General features: G+C 40.8%; 1 protein-coding gene across 4 annotated transcripts in view; it reads right to left on the reverse strand.

Annotated features, from left to right (window-relative positions):
- LOC134628931 (CREB3 regulatory factor-like) overlaps positions 1 to 11,007 on the reverse strand; it is a 35,204-nt gene extending 24,197 nt beyond the window's left edge. Inside the window, exons 1-5 of one of the 4 annotated variants that reach the window (XM_063475770.1) lie at positions 10,909 to 10,980; positions 10,193 to 10,410; positions 1,719 to 1,796; positions 1,515 to 1,605; positions 1,286 to 1,402 (exon numbers count right to left, since the gene is read on the reverse strand). In XM_063475770.1, coding sequence (XP_063331840.1) covers positions 1,286 to 1,402; positions 1,515 to 1,523 — 126 coding nt within the window. In that variant the 5' untranslated portion in view covers positions 1,524 to 1,605; positions 1,719 to 1,796; positions 10,193 to 10,410; positions 10,909 to 10,980. Of the gene's footprint in view, positions 1 to 1,285; positions 1,403 to 1,514; positions 1,606 to 1,718; positions 1,797 to 5,364; positions 5,439 to 9,386; positions 9,494 to 10,192; positions 10,411 to 10,908 lie in introns of those variants that run through there. The other 3 variants (XM_063475771.1, XM_063475772.1, XM_063475773.1) reach the window with 3 other exon arrangements.
- Between the last annotated feature and the right edge of the window lie 5,383 nt (positions 11,008 to 16,390).

Genomic DNA, 16,390 nt, shown 5'->3' on the forward strand with positions numbered 1-16,390 from the left:
GGATTATTTCACACCTGGCCCACATACACTGACTGTTGATAACTGAGATGCCACGTGAAGAATTCTGTCTTGTTTTCATGTGAGGCATGATGTTTAAACATTGCTGAATAAATAAATAAACTGTATCTGCGATGTATATATATGTACATACAAAAAGATTGAGAGTGGTAGAGGATTAATGGCTTTTCAAGCAGAAACCAAAAGCAGAATACAAACAACGGTCTCGTGTCCCAATTATATTTCCCACTCTGCCATAGCCTGACCACCTGACCTTCTGCCACTGCGGTTACTGCTGCTGAGCTCTCATTATATTCCTAATAGAGGTATGATAGGACATTAAAGAGAAGAGACATGCAGCAGCTTAATGCATCAATGCACACACAGACAGAGGAGGAGGATTATGTGACAGCACTGAAACGGAAGGATGACTTCATCGCTGTATGTAACCTAATAATATAGGCTTTATCATAAAAGCACAGTTTACCTGGGCATCTGTTTAATGATATGTCTTTCCAGACTTCTTCCCGTGCTGTTATAAAAGCATGTGTTTAAATACAGTTGAGAAATGGCTCTAATGTGCGGTGTAGTGAAAGCTGTAATGGTTAAAGATCAAGTGGATTGGAAATGGTTCATGATCCAATCATCATCAAGCCTGTGGCCCGTGTTTATTTTCCTGAAGAAAATAAACACAAAACTATAGTACAGATTGAACAATGCAAAAAAAATCTACATTACAAATAAAAAACAGGTCATATTTTGTTGTCCTTAAAGAAAAACACATTTTTTCCCAGAGATTAAGAATTGTTTTTTGGCAGGTTGGCAAATTTATAACTGAGCATTATAATCAGCTGCTGCTCCTGTAAGTCTTTCACTTTATAGACAAATAGGCTGGTGATCACAGTGCTTATTCTGTTCTGCAGCCTCAGTGAGCTGAGCTGAGCTGAGCATCGCGACACATGAACCAGGTTTCCTCCTCCTGTAGTATCACCAGGTGCAGATGCTGGATCTGGATCTGACATCAGGGTGAAATTCTCTCTGGGGAAGCAACTGAACCGTGACTGCACTGACAGCCAGCAAGCTAGCCAATAAGATATACTTTCAAAGTAAGAGCACGGTATTGTCCACTAATAGATCAATCACTAATGACATCATTTAAATTGCTACAATGAGTCACCAACTTAAATTAGGCAGCTATTAATATATCTGTGTGTCCTATACACTGACTACCTGAGGTCACACTATAAGCTGCGTGAGCTTTGGCTCTGTCCATGTTGTGCTGTCTTACCTGGTCGTACTCTGTCCTGCCTCCCTGTGGCGACATGGCCAGAGGGTAGGGGCTCATCAGACCCCTGTGCCCCCCGTAGGCCTCGCCAAATGCAGGCTCCATCCCATTCATACCCGGCTGGAAAGGAGGTAAAACACACACACAGACACAGAGTAAATCCAACACCGAAGCAAGTAGTAGGATAATTCAGAGGTGATGGGTGAGAGCCACTGTAGCTTTCCTACTTTACCTGAGGCATGCCCGAGGCAGGAGGTTGTCAGGTCGCAGTCCCAACGTGAGTGTGAGTGAGTTCGGCAGCAAAAACTCGACTGAGTTCAGGTCTGAGCATTGAGATGTCACCAGCAGAGACACAAGAGGGAAAGAAGAGTTCATCACAAAGATAGAAGTGAAGGAAGATAAAAGGAGACAAAGAGAAATAGAAGAAAGTACTTACCTAAGATTGAGAGGTGAGTGGGCCAAGTGGGTGAGCTCTTTTCACATGTCGCAGCTCTGCAGCTCTCGATTTCTCAGCCTGAAGGAGAAAACAATAAAAAAGGGAGCAAATCAATGTGACAATGAAACCTCGGGATGCAATACATAATATGAACACAAAAATGTTACAGTGTTACATAAGCCTTATATTGTTTTGTTGGCTTCGTGCAGCACAAGTTGTCTGTTTTGCTGCTACTGATTTCAGTTTGTTTGATCGGCACAAAAGGAGGAGACGACAGCGGTACAGATGATAAAATGCAGGTTTTAAATGTGTCTTTTTAATAACAGATCCACAGTGCCGCTCTTAGATGAATGGGCTTCTTTGACAGAAAACATTTCACAAGGGCAATCTGTGAAATTCACTTTTGTTTGTTTATTGTGGTGTTTTTTTTATATATATTTTGTATTTGTAAAGCAAAACATTAATGAGTTCAGAGCTCTTTGTCTGTTCAACAGCGGCAGCTATTGTTACTTACATTAGTTGGCTAGCTTTCTATTAATACATCCATTCATTCAACATGAAAAAAAAACATGCTGGTGCTGCAAAAATGTAGGACATATCACTTCCTGAGAAACCCCTGCTAACAATGAGTGTTTAAAACAGCAAATGCAAAAGCTTTCATGCACCAGATAAAGGTTGAATTCTGTTGTGTGTCAAAGCATTCATGTGATTCACTGGCATTTGTTATTTCTACTGTTATGTGCATTAAAGGAGAACTTTGATGTTCATTTGTTAAACATTACATGACCAGTGTGGGATGAGGATCAATGAGCTGGAAAGGAGAAGAGTTTGGATAGATAATCTAAAGATTAGTGCTAAAGTTAAACAGCTCTCAAATGCACTAGTTAAGTTTAAACTGTCAATAAAACACAGCTTCCATGCTTTGTATGCTATGGAATCAAAAGGCTAAAGTATGCAGGGCAGCAGGAAGTCAATATCCTCAAGGCTAAATATTAGCTCTTGTCCAGCTAAGTGAAAAATGTGCAAAGCAGGCTAGTTAAGCTTAGCTGACAAGTTGAATTGAGCTGTGTTAGCTTGTATCATGACTGCCAAGGTCATGAGCAAACAAACAAAAAAAGAAAGAAGTCAGTCCATCTCTGTCTGCTCTCTTAACTGCCCAACTGATTCACTCCTTCTTTTATTAATATCAAAAAAGAAGTTTTTGTTTTATTTTTACATTTTAAAAACATCACAAGTAACCTTACTTAAAACCCTAAATAATGTTTCAGCATTATATTATTGAAGTGGTCACATACTGACAAACTGCTATTTTTTCAGGTCAGATCAGGTGATAAGTACAAAGTTGATATGCATCCAGTTCTTCCAGTTTCAGTACCTTACAGATACCGTGGCCAGCTATCTGCACACACTGCATGTAGACTGGCTATCACAAAAGAAAGGTGACGTGAAACAATAATAAATGCATTGATGACAAAACGCTCTGCAACTTTGAGTGCAATAAAAGCTTCCCAAGAGGAAGAGACAGAGAGCCTGACAGGGATAGCATCATAATCAGAGCTTTCAGTCATGCCAACTAACTTGAGAACAACCGCTCCAAACATACAGTACTGTGCAAAAGTCTTGAGCCACCCCTTATTTTTTTTACATTTAGCTAGAAAAAAGGGAAATTAGCAGTGCAAACACATGAAAATGCAGTAGATAAGGCAAAAACTGGAGTTTGTACAATTCTAACTAGCTTAAAGTTAATACTTGGTATGACCATGTTTATTTTTCAACACAGCCTGAAATATCAGGTAAGGTTTCTTGTCATTCCTTTAAGTCGTCTTCAGAATTTCTCGGAGCAGAATAGTTTTCCAGCAGGCTTTGCTGCCAGCCTATTGTTACGTCTTCTGTCACCATGATCCCACATTCTTTCAATAACGCCTGGCTCTGAGGAGGCCAATCCAAAACTGTTGTATTCCAATGTGTTTTTTTCTATCCAGGTATTCTTTTACTGAATTGGCAGCCTATTTTCCATTGCCAATAAGATACTTTCCAGATTTCAAGGTTGCTCAAAATCTGTTTGTGTTTTCTTGTATTTATAATTCCACCAATTATGACAAGATCCCCAACGCCACTGGTTGATATGCAAGTCCCAAAACACGACAGGGCCTCCAATGTGTTTTACAGGTGGCTGCAGAGACTTACTGTTGCATCTCTCTCCTAACCACTTCTGTACATATTGATAGTGATCTGAACCAAAAATTTAAAGTTTGAAATCTACTTTATAAGACCTGTTGCCACGGATTTTCAGTCGAGTTCTTGGGTAATTTGGCATGCTTCAGCGCTTTCTCTCTGTCAAGACAACCTCCCTTCCACTGAGACTTCTGATGAGGTTTTGGTAAACATCGATGGTTTATCAGAAAGACCAGATGCATCTCTTGTGTCCAGTGTCAGGTCTTTGCTGGATTTTCTCGTATTTCTTAAGGACATGACCTTCAGATACAGTTCATCTGCTGCAGATAGTTTTTACGCCTGCCAGATCTTTTGTCTGGCACCAAACTGTCTGTTATGTGTAAACAGAACATTGGTTTATCCCTTGAGTCAGATGCCTTTTTATGTTTGAATGATTCACACAGGTACAAGAACTGAAAATTAGTATAAGAAAAAAAAAACCTGTAGCTCAAGACCTCTTTAAAAAATAAAGTGTGGCTTCTTGCAAGCAAAATATAAAGAAATGAGGGGTGAGTCAAGACTTTTGGACAGTAATGCACAAGCAAAGTTATTACCGATGCTACTGTAAAATACTACAAAGTTCTAACCCTCTGCTGATAATTTCATTCACACTATGTTACATCTCCTGCTAACAACTGGCCCACCGACACTGACGGATGGTGTGTTAAACACAGAATTAAACAACTGACCTCACAGATCTGCACGTTGTCACTGATATAAGGCGTAGCTTTTTGAGTAAAGACTGGACCCATATCTGAATACGGTATCGCAGGAATTATAAAGTCAAAAGTCAGCACTGACCTATTTGTAGCCCCATGAAGCATGTGTCGTGTACTTGTCTGTTTGAAGGGGCTTAGAATAGAAAGGGAAGAGAGGCAAGAGGTGCAGGACAGGCGGGTGGAAAATTCACAGATTTCAACCAATTCCACATTGAACAGGAAGAAATGGTGCATTTGTCGGGGACCATTTTCAGCCACGTACAGATGCACAGATTGCACGCCAGATTAAAAAAAAGCAACAAAAAAAACCTCCGCAGTGTGTTCATAATATTGAAGCTACATGTCACAGTGCAACAGTGTGACTCACTGATGTGTTTTAATTGTTTATGAGCAACAGCGGCGCAGACGAACACACACAGTAAATGGCTTTTCATCGGACTATCTTACTGGTCCACTGAAGAACTGCTTCTTTAGCTCCGCCTCATACGGGTAAACTTGAGCATTGACGTTGCTTTCAGCTGCTCCATTCATTAATGTTTGTGTAACCAAAACTCTGGTTCTCCCTTAAAGGAGAAGGGAGGAGGCCGCACTGCAGGCGCCGAATACACCCGGCTCTTTTCAGATGGCAACATGATGAAATACCGAGCAACATAACGCGCACACACACACACACACACACACTGCAGGAACAATGCAGACCTACTGTTCAGTACCTGTGGAAAAGTCGAAGAAAGCAGCTCACACAGACCCTGGTTCAGTGTTTGAGAACAATGCCATAATATGTTCTCTGTGGATTGACCTCAGGCACACAAGAATGAGGAAATGAGGATTGGCTGGGCGGTTATGACACTGCCTTGGCACGCCAAATGGAAAACTGGTATTTGGCACATGAGCCAAGCCAGCTACCAACATACTGTGTACACAAACACTTATCAGACACATACAGGGCTCTGAAGCTGATAACCAACGGGTGGAACAAATATAATAATCCAGGCTTCATACAAATGAATAAAAGATACACATTATTTATCATAAAGCTTACAGCACAAAGAGCGGGACCGTTTGAAACGCGAAGCTCTGGGAGTTTGCGCTAAGGGTTAAAGCTATGTAGATTATTAAGGAAGCAGTTCACTTGTACCAACAATAAAGTTGTTTGAGTGCCAGCTTTGAATGTTTCTGCACTTACCCAGAGCAAAAAAAAGCTTTTGAATATGATAAATCAAAATGGCATTTAGTAGGCTACCAAGCCACTTTCCCCTCTGTTGCTGGATGCAACATTGGTGCTGATATATCCTGCAAACAGGAGCGAAGCGCACATGCAAATGTGTCCATGGCGTACTATTTACCATTTCTTTTAATCTTGTTTATATGAACACAGTGCTCCTCTAGCTATTTGCTGCCTCTACAGGGGAAATTTGCACAATGAAACAGATACACCAAACAGACTTGTATTTATATTTGTTCACACCACGGCTGATATAGGTGGCTTCATGCAATAACAGCTGAGAAATCCTTTTGTGCACATTGGTTAAATATAGGGCACGGTCCAAAGGGCTCTTTGCTCATAAACACACTCACAGAGTTCACAGTAAGGCAGCGGGGAAACAAAGAAGTCAACAGCAACCAATAACCATAGGCTTTACATTCAGCCAACGATGCATTTAGCGCTTTGTAAACAAGACTCCGCAAGCAAAGAGGATGCCTGCACAACTGTGGCTTATGTAACAACACTGGACGCACACTGACAAAGTAAATATATATGCTAACACTCACAATGCGGTAAGAAAATGGTTCATGTAGTGCAGGTGGTGCATGACGAAATTTACTTTTCCTTGTTATGGAGCCCCCCCCAACAGCCATCCCCCGCCACAGAGGACCTTTCGATGCCTTCAGAACTTACAGTAATTGCAGCCATTTCTAACCCCATGTACACTTAGAGCTGACTTTTCTATTAGTCTATTATAAATGCACTGGAGCAATTATCCTGTGAACACTGTGTGGGCACAGAAAAATGCAAAATAAAACTGAACCCATATCCTTGCAACAGCTTGTTATGTAACACGGGGCAGAGTATTCAAAAGAATCTGTGTCACGCCATAACGTACCCTTCCAAAACACATCTACAGTACATTCAAGAGCTGCAAACAGTTGCACTATTATTGATTCATCTGGCATTTGTTTTCTCAATTGTTGTGTGTGAAAATAATCATAAAAAAGGCACGTAACTTATTTACAATTTCCTACATTCCAAACTGACACATTGTTTCACTCAAGCTACAATGAAGAATGCAGATCCAGTCTATTTACTGTCATTCAAATGACGTCCTGGAAAAAGGACGCACTTCTTGCTTCAAACTAAAAAAAAAGAAAACAACATTAAAATTCAAAATGAGTTCTTGGTTATTTTCAGCTGATGAACTAGGTGACCAATCCATGAGTTGTTTCAGCCCCACTGTATTCCAACACGGGCAGTTGTTAAAAATGGTTTGCCTGTGGTGGGGTTTTTATTTGGGTAAAGAGCATCGCCATGACACCAGAGTTACAGCTCCCCTGTTTGCAAGAATGAAAGTAAGTGTGGGGGGACTTCACTATCAGAGGGTTAATGAGGCTCTGGACAGAAATCTGAGGGCTTTCCAATTTACTCTCTCAGAAATCGTCCTTTTAATGCCATTGTCGAACGAAACTGGCTGCTGTGAAAGTGAGACTGCAGCAGAGGGAGCTCAATGAACAGTAGTGAAGTTTTATATATTTTGTAATGTCCAAACTGAAATGAAATGACACTTATGTCTTAGTTTTTCTCAGAAAGCATGCTAGCATCTCGCAAATGCATGTTAATTTTGCTCCGTGAATAGGGCAGAGGAGTCTGCCCTGACGATGCCTGTTTCCAAAAGATAACTAAAACAGATCAAGAGCATAGCTCAACCACAACTGAAACTTCCATGTGCCTATAAGAAGCAGCAGCTTATGGTGGTTGAAAGTGACTGCTACCAGGTGGCCACTGCTAATTTCTCTCCTGCAGATGGTTGACCCTCTCTGAGCCTGGTTCTTCTGGAGGTCTTTTCCTGTTAAAAGGGAGCTCTTCCTTCCCAATGTCACCAAACGCTGTTCACATGAGAACATCTGGTTGTTGGTGCTTACTCTCTAGCATTATAGGGTCTTTACCTTACAATGTCAAGAGACATAAGGTGATAGTTGTGGTGAATTGATTCTATATAAATAAAAATGTAACTGAACTCAATGGCTTTATGTCTGGAATCAATACAGCAGATGTCACTGTAAAGTGGCTCTTGGAGCTGTGAGGTCCCTAATACTCACAGAAAGGTGTTTTAATAGAGAAACCTGGAAAACAGAGAGAAAAAACTAAAAAATGAAAAATGCTAAAATTACCAGAATAAAAAAGTCAAAAGTCAAAATTTCAGTTTTTCACTTTCTGCCTTTTGTAGAGCTCCAGTAGTTGTGGACTATCTCACCACATGAAACTCAAAGTCCAGAGAGTGAGAGTTCTTGAGTATTCAGAAGTTCATTAATGAAACACTGCAATGGAACAACTAGACATAACTGCTTAAATTGGCCCCTAACCTAACTGAAAGTATAACAGGAAGGACTACATGTCCATGGTGTGGCAGCTTACCTCATGACAGTCTGCAAGCAAGGATATAAGTATAGCGTCTGCCCCAGGAGTGCAAGCTATTTCTCTTCATTATTATTATTATTATTTGAAGTTTTCAAACAGTCATGTGATAACTTATGGTATTTTTGTTCCTTAAACTACCATACTTTCTCCATAAAAACTTGTTTTTGCACTTTCAGAATTAACGTAGTATAGTGCTAGCTGGGTAAAACGCACACATCTGAGATTGGAAGCAAGTCATTCTGACACTGGACCATGAGGCAAATTTAAAGCAGTCTGACCAGACACTGAACCTTTAGCAGCTGGAGGCCTCTTCAGAAATAATCAGGGGAAAAAAACTCCAGGGTGATGGCGAATTGCACGAATGAATGGAGGTTACGCACGAGGGAGAGAGACTGAAAGTGAGAAAAAAGTAAATTCAGAAGGAGCCCAGTGAGAGGCTGTGATGGCAGAGAGTGTGGCCGAAAACAGCGAGGAGGAGGCGGGAGAGCGGGGAGGAGAGACGATCTGGCTGTCAGTCTGTCTGGGAAGCCAATTTGCCAAATTAAAGCTCCAAAAATCTGGGCGGCGGACAAAGGTCGGTCTGCCTGGGAAAAATCTTCGCATCTCCAGTAATAAAATTAAAACATGTTAATAACTGCAAAGAAAAAAAATACAAGAACAAACACCCAAAACGACCTGGATGCGCCCCCGCCTCTCCGTGTCCTTGGAGCTCCGTTTCCCGTAACGATGGAGAGCAAAAGTGGCCCCCTTCTGCCGCCCCTCGCCTATCTTCCCCGTCCATCCAGTGCGCGTCTGCAATATTCCCGAATAAACCTTTTAATCACTGACCCAAACGGTGGAATCGAACTGACGGGGCACAACGGTGCTGTGCCTCCGCACAGCTGGATACAACAACAGCAGCAGCACATAAAGAGCCAGAGCACGAAGGGAAGGTGCCATGGTGGCAGCCAGCAGCGTGTCCCGCATGGCACGGCGAGCCGGAGAGCCGCGCTCCCACATCCAGCCTCCCTCCTTTCTCTTTCACACCTCACATTCACATTTTATGCATTTTCACTTTACTTTTTTAAAACTGCAATATAACGCAGAAAGAAATATTCCTACCTAAAGCAGCCACCACGCTTCGCGGAGTATCCAGCCGAGACAACAGGGATCCTTTCAGCGCACAGACAATAAAAATGGGGCGCAGCTGGCAGTGCCACCGGATGTCCAATATTAATTGTTAATACGGCCGATTTGAGAGCCTGTGGATGGGCTCCGGCACTTTAACGGCCCCAGCTGCGGTCAGGTGGCCGCTATCTGTCCACACCGACTCGGACTTTCGTTACATTAAAGTTGAATAAATCTCAGAACAACTTTGGCTTCTGTAGGTCCACCTGCAGGTGCTGCTGCCGATTGATGGTGGCTGCTACAGGCCGAGGCAAGTTATGCCCGTCATTAAATGTAGGCTTTGTCGGCGAGAAACTGTAAAGTTTGAGCCATTACTGAGAATAAACACCGGGAGCAAAAGCTGCCTGTCCGCGCATATAGGAAACATAAACAAAACGGTATAAATGTCTTATGTAGCGTGAAATGGGGTAGTAAAAGTGTAATTTGGTACATTTAAAAAAAATAATAAAAAAGCTAACTTGTTACGTATATCGCACATGCAAATAACATATTTCCAGATGTTTTTGTGAACGTGGTGCATTTATTATTCCAAATTCAAAAGTATAGTTCTTTATCGTGCAGCTACAGTGTGTAAATCCGTGTGAAAGTAGCCATTTTTTTATCACAGAAGACCGTTAAAAGCCGTCATATTTTTTTCTATATGTGCTTTAAATATTTTGTCAGTTAATTCTCGGTCGTAAAACTTCACGTAAATGCTTATGTATTTGTCCAAAGGCACAAAGCTGCGAGACGGGCTTTACCTAAACGCGTGTCCTCGGATGTCCCCTCCGAGTTAATGCTCCTCCGGACCGGGGTAAAATGTCGGCCTCGGCCTCTCCAGATGATATTACTCCGCACCATCCACGGAGGGGGGAGAAGAGGCTCACGCATGGACAGCAGCAGTGACCGCTCAGCCCAGAAATCCCGTTCAAGCTACAGCCACATGCAGGAAGTTAGTTCACAGCAGTATCGAGCTGGCCTATATGGCGGATAAACGGGACAGAAGATGGTTGTAGGACTGTTAAACACCCCCTTCTCCACCACCACCACCCCGTCCTCCTCCTCCTCCTGTCTCTCCCTCCCCTTCATTGGTGCAGAAACCAAACGTTTTGGAGATGAGAGGGTGGGAGAACAGAAGCACTCATCTCTCCTCTGAAGCTAATTCCGTCGTTAATAAACTTTTACGAGCTCGTACAGCAGACCCCCCTCTGTGTTTGACTTGGTGCCGTCCGCGGGACTCACAAAATAACACTGGGGGACACTTTTGGAGTCGGCTCCGCGGGTTAGAACCACTTTTACGGGCTCAGAATGAAATATAAACACAAGCAGAGAGATAGAGGGCGTGGATCCGCGCGTGCTGTGTGCGTCCTGTTTGCTGTCACTGAGTAACAGCGCTGTTGTTGCTGTTGGCTATGCTGTGGTTAGCTACTAGGTTCAGGGTTCAGCGAGCCATACAAGTAGAGAAAAAGAGACTGACCTGATCGAAATGGGAAGTGTGCCAGTTGTAAAAAACAGTTGCAGTTCTCATCGGTGGGCTGGGGGGCACTTGAGTTTACGAATAATCCCGAAGAGCGAGTGTCAGAGCTAAAAGATTAGGCTGCACTTCTGGCATGGCCTTTCAAAATAAAAGTCGCGATGAAGAATAAGATATGAAATGTATGTTATTAATTTAGGGTTATATTAAAGACATACTTTTTTATAATGCAACATTTTTAAATAATATTCACCTATTTGTATTAAATCAATTAAAAAGGGGTACATACACTTTTTATAACTATTTTCCCCTTGATATCCCTTCATATCTGTTGTGTTCAAGGATTGTATTTGTTAGGTCTATAGCTTATTTTCACATCTGTAACCCTCTCCCATTACATACCTCGGAATAACACGAAGTGAAGTTCTTCCACACATAAAATACAATTTTAAAAGCATGCATTCTACTGTGATTGCCCTGGGGATATGTTCACTGTAACAAAATGTAGGATATGAAAAGAAAAAAGATATATCCATACAAACCGTAAGGCCAAAAACATGATTCCTGATTTGGATAGAAAATAGAAATCTTATAAGTTATATATGTTAAGTTGTTTTCTCATGACAAACAAGCCAGATACCAGGTAAAAGCTAAAAGAGTACATTCTAACCTCAAGACATTTCATCACGAGTTTGAAAATGTATTATATGATAGCAGTGATTTTGTGCCCAGGGTCCCGTGAGATCAGACTTTTATTATGAAAGACAGACCAGCCGGTTTTGCGCTCGTTCACTTTTTATAACTTGACCCACGAGTGAAAACGGATACAGTTTGATCTACGACACGGTGTCGTCATAGGGGTGTGGTCATACGACCCGTCTTTAAGGACACCGGGAGGATTCACGCTACGAACCCACTGACCTCAGCGGGGCTCTGGGGCGACTTCAGAGCAGAACCCCGCTGGAACCACTTCACCTACATACCCACATGTCAAACAGAGGAGCAGACGTCTTTACTGTTGCTGAACAGCCAGCAAGTCTTTTTCTAAAGTACTATTCTGTAAAGCAATAAAAGTACTATATAATTCCAGTTCTTTATATTCGCATTAATAACCAGTTAGAGACAGGCCGGTTTGTGAATATAGATACAACTGAGGTAGAATAATCGAACTTGACAGAACGTGTTCAGTAAACATAAGACGATAAGCTGTAATATTAATATTCATCATGGTCAATAACAACATTCATTTATTTTGTAATCAGATCAAACATTCTGCACAATAATAAAGAACAATTTCTTAACATGTAAGAAACGTATGCAGTAGATTTCCATCACAAATATTTTCTTTGAACTACAAACAGAGGCAACAGATATTTTTAACTCTGTAAATATGTGCAAGCTAGAAACTGTGTTTCTATGCTAATTTTATACGCTTAGCAAACATTTAGTCAATTCAGCAGAAGAAGAGCATTAATAAAATTTGAAATGTTTAAAAACTAAATGATTGTTTGATTACTGTGGATATACAACCACCACTTTCCAAAAACAAAAATAATGGTTTGTAACATGCAGATTCATGGAGCAATGGTTTGCAGGTTATTTAAAATAATTGCTCCAAGCAGCACATATGGTATGGAGAACTTCAATGCGTGTGACCATTAATGCTTCATGATATGCATGTATGATGCATCTATACATGCATATATATGAACAAAATATGCTGCTGTTGAGATAACATCTTTCGGCTCATCTGCAGGTCGTTGCAGTCTACATTTGTTTATTTTACACACAGTATTCCAGCCTCCTAGGAAACTGGGGTGTATAGAGCAGCTATTGATAAGCCAGGTTTACCGTCATAATTTGATAATAGAAATTCTTACTTTTGTAGTCTGCACATGATTACACACTGTATTCATTTAATAACTGCATTTAATTCAACATTATACTTACAGTCATGGTTTATTTTTATGTCATATTGATAGATTATGTTTATATTATATCAGTTACATAGCAGTGACATAGCAAAAGCTGGCTGCTGCCTTATATTACAGAGACAGCCATACAGTTCAGGCAGCGATATTTAGGTCAGCTATAGCTGCTTGTGTAAAGATAGTTAATTCTTAATGTACTCTCAGAGGAAAGTAGGTTGTCATGGTGCATGAGCACATTACACCACATTTTATGAATATTACTGAGGATAAGCTGTGTGGTGTTTGTGATTATCTGTGTCTGCCAGTTGAAGCCCATATGTGTTGCCCTCTCAACTGTCTGTGAATATGTCTATGTGTGCCCTCTATCTATCTCTCTCTCTCTCTCTCTCTCTCTCTCTCTCTATATATATATATATATATATATATATATATATATATACATATATATATATATACATACATACATATATACATACATACATATATAGATATATACACACTTAAAGAACAATATTAACCTTTTCAACCAAAATACCACTGGGAACTATAACCCACCTTATTAGTCAATCATTTACCAAAAACACGCCTGTGTTTTCAAAAGGTTGTGTAGATTTAAAGGATTGTTTACTCATTAATTTATGTCCATGGTGAGATTGCAGTTCTGCCCCACCATTAATTTAATTGCAGCTGAGAAATATAAATTAATATTTTCAATTTTATATCGCAATGAAATATGAGTAATAGTCACAGCCGAGCACAGCAATCTGAACTGCCCCTCCAGGTACATTGCTACTTAGTAGTCCCTCAATAATAAGTATTAATATTTATACACATGCAAAATGAGATTTTCTTATTTTTTCTGAACTCGGAATGTTTTTTTTCTGCTGCCACTCTGTTACACATATTCTAAGCTACATTTCAAAATATTAAGGTTGTAATCATGTTTTTTCTTAGTATTTATACATGACTGCATTCTACTTTGTATGGTTCTGTTTCAATTGATACATCTCGATGTGTCATCTATGAGTTCAAAGTTCATTTATTAAATGTCTACCTATCACCTACCTTTTTTGTTACTCTGATAAAGAGATTTTGATTTATAGGCACAGTAAAATAATAACAATGTAAAAAGTATAAGGTGTAAAATCCACAATGTATGACATCAGCCTTTAGCTCTCCATGGCTCTGTATTTCAACAACAACACCAATACTGGTTTAATAATTAATATAAAAAATTTTTCTTTGGTGATTGCATTCAACACACATTATTGTTTTGACTATGAACTACTATTTCTTCTCAAAGATTGCTATGTTTAAAGTGCAGAGCCCATAACTGGCTGTGTGATTTGCTGTTGCCAGCACTGCTATCTTGTTTCATTAGCAAGGTACAGCTATGATTCAGTGTCACCCCAAGCTGGATTTGAGTTAGCTAGCAAAAAACAGGGTTAAGACAAAGCATAAGCTTGAGACACCCGACTTCTGGAATGTGTTTTGGTAACCAAATCTTAAAACTAAATCTTTATATAATTAAACAAATGAATTTATGTATTTTACTTATGTCTGCAGGGTTTTCAACCATGCCTCCAGAAAAGATGGCAATCTCCAGCTGGCTAATGCTTTAGTGCCAAAAAAAACTGCAGCTTCTTAACTGGCCACTGGTTGTTTGCTTCAAAACAAGTAAATCTCCATAGACTTCCATAAACTTTACAGCAGAAATCAAATATGTTTACAACCTAGCACAAAAAGGTTTTAGTTCTCTGTAGTCTTAATTTACCCCTTCTTGACGTCTGTCTAGGCGGCAATAAAGTTATCTTAAGAGGCGTGGTTTCTTGGAGCTAGCCTTCTAGCCGTTTGCTGTGCTTCAACTTAGCTAAATAAAATGTTTGGCAGTGTTTTTGTTGAATTGGTGAATTTCTTTCCTTTGTATTTTTCTATACTGCATTGGAAATTTGTGTTACTAATTAGGAGGTATTTGTGTTTGTGCCTCTAAACAGTCTGTGGAAGTACCTTGCTAACCAAAGTTGCTTGCATTAGCTGTTGTTTTCATTGGTGACTCCAAAAACTGAGATGGTGGTTGCAAAATTTGATAAAGGTGGCTTCAAAGTGAAGGAGGCATCTTAACCAGATTCACAAACCACCTCCACTGGCTTCTTTTGACATGCAGTAGCTGTGGCTGTATTCACCCAGATTTCATAACCACATGAAAGGGCTGGGAGGTTAATGGACTGGTAAATTCAAAACTTTGTCTTTTAGCTGAGCTCTCTCTTCACTACCACAGACTGGTATGTGCATTTCTGTTGACACTACACCAATCTGCCGGTCCAACTCACACTTCATCTTCTCATCACTTCTAAATGAGATCAACATATTTTAACTCTTTTTCCTCTCTTCTGTATCTCAGAAGGAGCAGAAGGAGGAGATTTTCAGTGGAGAACCCTGACCTCTCACCCCAGTCGTTTCATGCTTGGCTGCTGATCACTGCAGTGCATGCTGATGGGAACTCTCTGATGAAGCCAATAGAACCACATCTTCTGCAAATTGAAGAAATGCTTGTCTGAGCTTCAAAAAGCAGATGCCCTCCTCAGCCTGGCTACACCTTGAGACGCTGTCCATAAACGTCAAAAACAGGATCAGAGACAAGCGGTAACTCTGGTGGAGTCCAACATCCATTAAAAACATGGTTGACTGGTTGACTTTATACCAAGGATGCAGATACAGCTCTCACTTTGGTTTTACAAGGACCTGATAGCCAATAGCAGCGGACCCAGAACTCCATACTTGTCAGCTTTCTCTGTGCCTATAAAGCACCAGTAGACTAGATGGTCAGATGCTCTTCTATTCCCTTCAGAAGTCCTGCAAGGGTGAAGATTTGGGCAACTGTTTTACAACCAGGCTGGAATCTGCATTGCTTGTCCTAAATCTGAGGTTCCACCATTAGCTGGGGCCTCCTTTCCAGCACCCTAAAAGAAATTTTGCCGGGAGCCTGAGCAGTACGATACCCCAATAACTGGAGCACTCACTCAGGATCTCCTTTTTGAAAATTGCAATCACCACCCCAGTCTGCCACTCCACAGGCACAATGCCAGATTACAACCTAACATTAAAGAGGTGTGTCAACTGAGACATTTCCATAATGTCTAGAGGCTTTAGCATCTCAGGGCAAATCTCATCTGAACCTGGTGCTTCCTGTCATAGCTCTTCTCATCTACCCTGTCAGTGACTTCTGCCAGTGTAATTGGTGAGGCTTTGCCTTAGTCTTCAGGATCTGCCTTCTCCACATACGATTTTTTGACTGGGTTTAGGAATTCCTCAAAGTGCTCTTTCCCCCAAACAACAATATCCCCAGTCCAGGGCAGATGTTCTACTCCCCAGTCAAATATGTCCTGAGCCAACCCTTGCTTTCCTTTCTGGAATCATCTGATGGCTTGCCAGAACTTCTTTGAGAGCGCCTCTACCATGGTCTCCCTGAACTCTTCCAACTCCTGAACTTTTGCTTCTACAATTATAAAGCAGTTGCATTTTTGGTCTTCCAATACGTTCCTGCTCCAGGAGTT

Source organism: Pelmatolapia mariae, linkage group LG6, assembly GCF_036321145.2.
Source record: "Pelmatolapia mariae isolate MD_Pm_ZW linkage group LG6, Pm_UMD_F_2, whole genome shotgun sequence".
Taxonomy (NCBI): domain Eukaryota; kingdom Metazoa; phylum Chordata; class Actinopteri; order Cichliformes; family Cichlidae; genus Pelmatolapia; species Pelmatolapia mariae.